The sequence below is a fragment of the Vigna umbellata genome, chromosome 8 (genome assembly GCF_029865625.1).
Source record: "Vigna umbellata cultivar VRB3 chromosome 8, Vumbellata_1.0, whole genome shotgun sequence".
Lineage (NCBI taxonomy): Eukaryota > Viridiplantae > Streptophyta > Magnoliopsida > Fabales > Fabaceae > Vigna > Vigna umbellata.
This window is the reverse complement of record NC_142172.1, coordinates 26931633-26940925: the sequence shown is the minus strand read 5'-3', so window position 1 is coordinate 26940925 and position 9293 is coordinate 26931633. Positions and strand designations below refer to the sequence as shown.

The 9293-nt window shown below is 43.7% G+C and overlaps 1 protein-coding gene across 1 annotated transcript; it reads right to left on the bottom strand.

Annotated features, from left to right (window-relative positions):
- Nucleotides 1–3245: 3245 nt before the first annotated feature.
- On the bottom strand, nt 3246–8734 carry LOC124845418 (protein TIME FOR COFFEE-like). The gene is made up of 12 exons (XM_047322513.2): nt 8496–8734; nt 8108–8416; nt 7822–7973; nt 7531–7708; nt 7168–7447; nt 7010–7070; nt 6851–6931; nt 6544–6763; nt 6358–6424; nt 6159–6222; nt 5632–6015; nt 3246–5493 (listed from the first exon to the last, which is right to left on the bottom strand). The coding sequence occupies exons 1-12, from the start codon at nt 8581–8583 to the stop codon at nt 3754–3756; spliced, it is 3624 nt and encodes a 1207-aa protein (XP_047178469.1). The 5' UTR covers nt 8584–8734; the 3' UTR covers nt 3246–3753.
- Nucleotides 8735–9293: the final 559 nt, after the last annotated feature.

The window sequence follows — 9293 nt, the reverse complement described above, 5'->3', positions numbered from 1 at the left end:
GCGTTCGGCCCAAGCCGTTCGTCACTTCGTTCGACCACGTTCTTATTCGGCCTCTTTAACTAACGCTCATCCTCGCGCATCCCGCAAACAGCCTTACGTGCGTCAACAACGTTCGTCCTGGAACGTCCCAAGTTCAGCTTCGCGTACGTCAACGACGTTCGTTTTTGAGGCGTCCCAAGCTCAAACGTCCCTTAATAAGTCCGACACATGCATGGACTCAACGTCCCTCCAAGGTCGACCATCAAGAATAAGCCGCCATCAAGGTCGTCCACCTTTGTCGACAGACAAGACCGAGTGTCGATCATGACCGATCGACACGACCTTCCTTATTGTCGTTCGACAATTCCCAGGTCGACCATCACCGGCGCGCCACCTTCCCTATTGTCGTTCGACAATTTTCAAGGTCGTCCATCTAAGTCGACCATAACCGATCGACAAAAACTTCCTCCAACGATCGACAGTCTCCAAGGTCGTCCGCTTAGGTCGACCATGACCGATCAGCAGGATCTTCCTCATTGTCGTTCGACAATGTCCAGCTCGACCATCAAGAATGAGCCACCACCAAGGTCGTCCTCCTTGGTCGACGACAAGAACGAGTGGCCTCAACGTTCATCCCTGGCGATCAACCATTCCGCCTCACTCATCTTCGGCCACCCTTCTCCATTACCTTCGTCCACTGGATCCCCAAGGTTCGACAATCCTTGGCCTCGACCATTCAGCCACCCGCCTTAGTAACGTTCGTCCAATCGAATCCGCAAGCGTTCGCTCATTCGACTACATCTGATGCTCGCACATTGGTCCTCAGTGACGTTCGGCGTGTTGGTTTCAACCGCTCGGCTTAGGCCGTTCGTCACTTCATTCGGCCATGCTCTTGTTCGGCCTCTTTGCGTTCGGTCACTCGATCTCTCTAACGTTTGTCCCCGCCTGTGGATTCGTACGCCAATGACGTTCGTCCTGGAACGTCCCTAACTCAGCCTCGCGTACGCAATGACGTTCGTCCTCGCTCGACCTCACGTGCTACTCGACCGCTCGACAACTCACGTGTACGAGCGTCCAATCATTCAGCCGTTCGTCCTCGACCTTTGGATACGAACGCTCCACAATCACTGTGAACGAGCGTTCAAGCAATCGCCTTCAACCGCTCGTCCTCACGTTCGGTCTCTACCGCTCGACCATTCTTCAATACGAGCACTGCCGCATTCGGCCTCGTTAGCGTTCGGCATCTTGGCTGCAACCGTTCGGCCAATCACTTCATTAGCGTTCGCCAATTTCCGCAGGAAGCATTCGGTCACTTCATCTCTTTGACGCTCGGCCTCAAGCGTCCAGCCACCAGGTTTGCAACTTGACCAAACGGTCTCACCTATATGCTTAATATTATTTCTTACAATGCAGATAAACATATCTTGTACATAAAAGCGGACACTTGAAAGCCGATCATCCTGAAGCACTTCTAAACCCAACAGATGTTCGCCCTAGAACACCCAGGTGCATCGAACAACACATGCATAAAGGGATACACTCCCGCTGGCCGATGTTCGCCCTAGAACACCCAGGTGCATCGAACAACACATGCATACAGGGATACACTCCCGCTGGCCGATGTTCGCCCTAGAACACCCAGGTGCATCGAACAACACATGCATACAGGGATACACTCCCGCTGGCCGATGTTCGCCCTAGAACACCCAGGTGCATCGAACAACGCGTGCATAAAGGGATACACTCCCGCTGGTCGATGTTCGCCCTAGAACACCCAGGTGCATCGCCCAAGAACATCTACTTTCAAAGAATCTGTCGTTCAACATCAATTGTCAAAGAGCGTCCTCATGATCGGCCTCACATGCCACTCGGCCTCTACCGCTCGGTCATACGTATCCTCACGTTCGGCCTCACTTGCTCCAGCTTTTTGCCGTTTGGCTTCGCCTCCTTTTGGTCCATCAAATTCAACCACTCGGTCACGTTCAATCCACACATGAGCAATGACCAGGAACACGCTCTCTAATTACAGCAAAGACAGCCTCCCTCAAACTCATAAGTCCTATAGTTACCACGCCAACGGTTAACTCGGACTTGGGGGGCATGTTATGTAGTAAGGATATTTATGTAATAACATAAATATCTTAGATATTTTAGACAGTTAAAATATCAGTCAAAGCCACTAACCACACTTTTAGGTAAGGTGGTTATTTTTATTCTTTATAAATACAGTGACAGGACCCAAGTCCAGGTACGTTCTCTTTATGCTCTAGAGATCCTGAATAATATTTCAGAGCAGTATCCAATTACTCTCTTCTGAGCTTTAGCTCCATGATTCACTTCTGACTTGAGAGTCGGAGTATCTTTGCAGGTACCTCCCCCTCCTTTGGCGAGTATGAAGAACAACAATTGAAGATCAACAAGCAACCCAGACAGCCAGGAACAGTAAAGACACGCAGGTAAATGTACACCGAAACAATACTCAATATATAACTGTCATCCCATTGTATTGACACAGCTTGCATGTTTTGTCGGAAGATATTGGGGTTTCGTAGTTAGTCTCAATTTGTTTAAACAACTCCACTTACGTGCCAAAAATTTCTGCCTGGTTTGATATACACGATGATTCTTGTCATGAGGATCACCCGTCTATATATATTCCAATTCCTAGGACAATGATCTCAAACGAGACATTATAAGCATCTGAAACAGAGCAGGACCATATAAATAGAGTAGATTCCCTTATCCAACAGACAAAGTGTCACATAACATAGACCGTTGGGCGCATATCATGTCTAAACTTTGATTCTATTTCAATCGACAAAGGAGACTAGTTTTAGGGGTCTTGCTCCAAACCTTGCACCATGCAAAGGACCCGTCCCTTCACGGCAAAAAAAGAGTCTGAAATAAAAAGCAACATATGCTTGTACCAAAGAAAAAGCGACATACGAGAAAGGGTCTACATTTGAAAAATGACAACAGATAAGGATCATCATCTTATGGGTGAAGTCACTTTCTTTCACTTGGCTATCATATCATGTTTTGGTGTTCATAACCGGGGAATGCTAGCTGCTAAGTTTTCAGGGAATTGAGACTGCATTGAATGCTAAAATAAAAAACACTAAAACAACACTGAAAGAAGCAAGGAAACGCCAAAAAGAAAAAGAGAGGAACCATTCCCGGAAATTTTGCATTCTCATTTGTTTTGTTCTCCCAGGTCTCAGTCTTTCGATATCCCAACTATCCCACCTTCTTCATTAACATCCAAATAAAGAGAAACAACTGCAGGTTTTTTCATTAAAAAATGAATTTAAGTACATCTTTTGCTATGGGAGCTAAAAAAATCATTAATATATATACACATATATAGAATTCCCTTAATGTGTCAACTTAATTAGATCCCACGAGAACTTGAAGGCCTTCCAGAAGCTAACCAACCAGGAAATTTGACAAGATAATGCTACCTACTGTTTCAAAATTGCAGGCCTAATGGATCCCAACTTCCTTCCATTATCCACTCCTTTGTGTCCCACCAGCAGATGTCATACCGCATGCCCTCTCACAATAAGTGATGTTCAAATGACAGCATCGCTTTTATACAAGCACCTGGCAGCTGACATGACCATTCGTACCAAAACCACAAGGGCGGTAACAAAACCCATGAAAAATACACCTTTAAACATTAAGAAGAGCAGCAAGGACCTCCAAAATATATGATGATTACCAAATAGGAGTATAATTGTAGATAATTCCTTGTGCAGCAAAATGATGTGGTGACTAATATTTTAGCTCTGATAGGTGGCTGGTGCATGAGCTTAATATTGATGGGACATTTCTCCCACAAACTGGAGAAGATTTTTGGCCACTCCCAGCAGAATTTTCAGCTTGTTGAAATTGTGAAGCGTTGACTGACGAACCAATTTTACTTCCTTCCGAATTTGACTTAATATTTCCTTGAGGTGGTGTACACATAGGCTGGTTGCCACTGAGTACTTGTTGCCCTTGGGGTGGCAGGGAAGTTATGTAATTTCCACCAAAAGAAATTTGCATATGACCGGACAAAATTCTCCCTTGTTCCTGAGAAAAACTCTTGAAGGTTGGAGCATTGGGTGTCATGATAGATGAGAGATGAGCATGAGAATCTGAAGTTCTACCCGAGGCCTTAGCGTGAGAAGCTTGGCTAGAACTTTTGCATTGAGTAAGAGTTTGTGAGAAAACAGGGGCATTGTTTGCAAATTTTGTAGCAGGACCAGGGGTGCTATTAGTGGATGATGCTTTGTATCGATTTGCCGGAGTGGGTTGCTGCTGTTGCCCAGCATGCTGCTTTGAAAGCTGATGCGAATGTTGTGGCTGTTGAGAACTTGAAGCACTACTTGAAAGAGGCACACTTGTTATTGAAGTTGAAGCAACAGGTTGACTAGTCCAGTTTCCATTGGCAGTAGATAACATGAAGTTAAGATTCTTGGATGAATTATCAAAAACAAGGGTGGTTGGTCCGTTGCTTGAAGACTTAGCATTTGCAATTTTCTTTTCATCTTCTTGGTGCGAAGAATTTCCTCCACTCTTCGTTTCAGTAATTGAATAATTCATCTGTTGAGTAGTCTGAGTTGAGCTTGCAGATTGATACCCTTGCCATGCAATATCCGGCACACTGTGAAGTATCACAGGATTCTGTGCCATGGATGAGAAGTTAAGGTTTGAAGGAACACTGGTCCCATTAAATGCAGCAAATGATATTGCAAATGCTTGAGATGGTATATTCTCCACCCCTCCTTTTAAAGCCTGCTGCTGCTGCTGCTGTTGCTTGTCACCAAAACTTCCACTATTGCCAACAACAATATCTGATGTTGCAGATGGCTTAAAAGAATAGTTCACTGGCTGAACTGGAATTGTAAAGTTCTGCCCATGCACAGTCTTCGGAGGGAAAGATGTTCGAGTAGCAACAGAATGTGCATTACCTCCACCTGTCTCAGTCTCATGCTTGCGTAGATGAGAGAGTGAGGTCTGTCGCTTTTGTGACTGCTGCTCCATAGTTGTAGAGGTCAAAATATTACTGCCATTAACTTGTGGCTGTTTATGAGATGATGAACTGCTTGATGTGCTTGCATTAAGATAACTTGGTTGTACCAGTGCTTGTGACTGAGGATGCTGAAGTGGATGGAACGTTTGAGAAGAGTAGAAAGGCCCACTGATTACATGTGTTGCTTGCGGAGGACTTGCACCTCTGATTGTCGCAGCTGCTCCAAGAGAAGTTGAGAAAGGAAATGAATACCCATTATTGTGAACTATTGTCATATACGGAGAGGAGCCATTGGCTGAAAAATTTGGGTAGCTAAAGCTCATTGCAGGAGCTACCACTGGCAAAGTTGAGGAGGTACCAAGAGACCCGCCTACTGAGCTATGGGATATATTATACGAGGAAGTGCTATTAGGGGAATTCACAGCTCCTGCCTGATTAGTAGTTGCCGTAACTGAAGCTTGATGCTGCCCTGGAGGGTACAAGAAAGCAGGGCCATGCTACATTCAAAATTAAATCACATTACTTTCCAAAATAAAACACATCAACACAACAACACAAGCTATCAATAAAACCGAGTAAAATTGTCAGACGGTTACTTTTAGCAGTATATAAGCAATTAAATGAGAAGACCGTACCACTAGATTGCCAGGTGGCCCAGGATTGGGACCATGCTGGAACACAAGCTGCACCCTATGAGTTGAATCCATTGGATTGGCATTATTAGAACATTTGGATGCGGTAACACTGGGATTACTGGTGGCGGCCCAACCTTTATCTTGTTCAGAATTCTGGTTTACAATTGGCAAGTGTTTTTGAGATTGCTTCCCAACGGCCATACTTTCTGCAGAGGGCACACAGTTGACTTTGTTGGGTTTTGTGCCACACGGAGAACCAGAGCCAGTAGCTGCTGGCAACGGGGGTTTCGTCTTTGTAAACTGCTGGTGTAAGATGTTACAAGCAATGTAGTAATGTGTTGCACATCTCTTCGGTTGTCTTTGAGAGAGGACAAAATTCACATGCTGCGCATATGAAGCGTGAAGGTAATGTAAATGGCATCGTTAAATACAGATAGGTTGGAAGTGATTATATCACAACTCACAGTAAGCATAACCAGTGGACTCGCATACGTACAACTAGGAAACAAATTATTTGAAAAATATACCTGCTGTGTCAATGATCTTATGGTTTTCTCCGTCTTCACAACTGGCTCCGAGAGCGGCTTATATCTGCCAATTGTAATTATCGACCTTAGCTAATTCACATTACTAATATAACCAAACATAAAGTTAAATTAGAGAAGTACAACCATGAAGAAAAAGGTATATGCCTAGGGAAGTGATGATCTAATAATAGATTAATACCCAATGGGAGGGAGACTGCTGGACCGTCCTGATTCAGCTGTTGATAAAGGCATTGAAGTAGATTGAACTGAAGAGGGAAAGAAATGTGAGCGACTTGTAGTTAACAAAAGGGTCGATCAAAGCTGACATATTGTTCGGAATAAAAAAAAAAGAAGCTAAAAAAGCCAAAAATATCAAATTAGTTACCGGTTTTCTCTACTTTGGGATTTGATGATACGGTAAGCAATTCCTTGTTCCTATCCTTCTCTTCTAATTTGTTGTTTGTCTTATCGCCATCGCTTGGCTTCTCCAAATCGTGCTTTAACACATCCAACTTCTCCTTAAATGCGACCATTTTCGCCTTTTGAATTTCTTCCGGTGTTTTCCCCTTCTTAACCGGTGTTTCCAACTTGACACTATTTCCATTCTGCACAAGAATTTTGACGAGTTGGACCACGAAACATAAAAATGAACAGGAAAAAATAATTTCAAGACGTACAGTCAACCTACTCACCATTTCGGCATCCAGTGCCAAAGCTTTAGTTTCTGATGACAATTCATCCCGTTCCGGGGAAAGCGCCATAGGAGGAGGAGCCTGTTGAAAAGGACCTCTTCAGATATATTTGACAGCAAAAACCAAGAAAAATAGAGCAGGAAAAACTAGGACTCTCACCATCAGATCTATCTCCAACTTGCCTACTCGCTGGGTGTTGCCCTCTGCAACAACCGAGATCCTAATAAATCGAGCCAAAAGGAAATGGGGACGATGGTCAGTATCAAAATATGTTTATTCAAGAGCAAAACAAAAAGCTATTGTTCATTAATGCTCACACTCTGTTTGAAGCCCATTCTTGTTTATCGGAATCCAACTTGATGTGCGACGGCGATTTCTTTGAAGGGAAAACCGATCTTCCATTCACAGAAGCATCCCCAAACCCAGCACCAGATTTCATGTTGTCTTCCCCTATACCCTCTATCGGGGCCTCTGATGACGGACGATCGTGACAATTCACATCAGTAGGTTGCTCAATCTGAATCCTTACTAACTCTTCACTTGAATTATTCGAAACCGCGGTGGAATAATTGTTGTCATCTTCCATTTTCTTTTTCTCTGATAAAATGCCAACGAAAAGATGAGGTAAAAAAAGAAGAAAAAGGAAGAGTAAAAGGGAAATTCCAGAAATTGAAACCCACCAACATCCTTAGAGGGGCAAGGTATAGTGGCGTTGCGGTGATTGACACCTGCTTCAGGCTTTTCCGAAGAAGATTCGTGATTCTTTGAAGTCTTCAAACCGTACAGTAGCTCAGCTATCTCAATCTCGATGTCTGAGGAAGACGATGTTGATGCCTTAGGAACAACTTCAATCTCTTTCTGCAACATAACACACAACAAAGAACACAATCCTTCAAGAAACAAAAAAACAAAAAAAAAAGAGTCCTTTTCAAAAAAAGGAAACAGAATAAACAAAAAAAACTAGCACAGACCATCTTCTTCCTAAGAGAAACATTCGAAGAAGAAGGCGAGGCCGCTTCAACACTCATTCCTCCGGGGGAATCCGACCGTTGCCGGAAATTCTGCTCCTCCCCGCCGCCGCTACTTGCTGAGACCAAACTTTCATGAGACCTTTTCGCAGAAGCTGCGGAAACACATCAAACACCGAATATCAAAACAAAGCAAAAAAGGGGGGAAAAGTAAAAGTAAAAGTTAGTTCCGGGAGACACCAAAAAGAAAGTGTAAAAGGAAAATAAAGAGCACTTATATCGTCGTAACCTGAACGAGCCTTCCTGGGAACAGTCACGCCGATCATCTCCTCCGTTATTTTAAACGGAGGCGGTTTCGACGGCGTGAAGACCCGGCGATGGTTCTGATCGGAGGACAACGACGTCGGATTATTAGGAGAACGGATCTTAGAAACGCCAACGTCTACAACATCATCGTCTTGTTCGTTTCCAACGCTCTCTTCGGTGCTTTGGGAGTGAGAGCCTCTCCTCCGCTTGCTCCTGTTCACCGAATCCCTATCCCTATCTGGATTCCTTCCTCTCTTATTAACACCTTCCCTCAACTCCACAGCTCCTTCCTCTGTCACGGAACAGAAATAGTATGAGAAATAACACAGAAGAAATAGTAGAAGAAAATGAAGAAGAAAGCATGTTAACACCGGAAGAGTCTCTGAGAGCAATAGTTCGATGTCTGCGTCTGGTGGAGGAGGCCATGGATGGTCTTCTGGATTCTCTGGTTCTATCCATGAGCTTCTTCTTTCTCCTCTCTCATGTAAACAAAATCACAGATAACACCTCCCTAAACCGCAACAGCCAGCGAGTCACCGGAATTCCGCCATTAACCACCGCTTCTCAAAATTTGCAGAGCCTTGCACTTCTCTCTTCTGTTATATGCCTCTATGTATTTATTTTCATTCAGTTCACTTCATTTAAAGGGATTATAATTATTAAATGCCATTATGAGTTAATTAATTATTAATTAATTAATTAATAATCTGATCTTTCCACTTTTCATATGCTTGTGGAAAAAGAGAAAATGGTTGAATGTTTCCCTTTCACTATTCATACATCACACTCGCGCAGAGAGGGACGGCTCAGATTTGCGGATGAGGCTTTCGGCGCTACGAACCCCGTTGGATCATTCCGTATCCGACGGTGTCGCCTTGGTAGTGCCAACATGGCAGAAAAGTTATTGTCGATGGAATATGGAATGCCAACTTAAAGTGGTCATGTCTCACTTTACTTATATCTTTTCCTCTTTCCATAATAATAACATAAATAAGTTATCTTTCCCTAGTTCATGTTAACGCGCTTAAGAGGCGCGTGTAAACAAAGCGCACTAGGCCCCAGCTCAGGCGTAGTGGGGTGCAGTTGGGTGGGGTGAATAATATAAAATAGAAAAGTAGTCCTATTATTACTAAATTACCAAACTCATTAAATTAATATGTAATAATTAA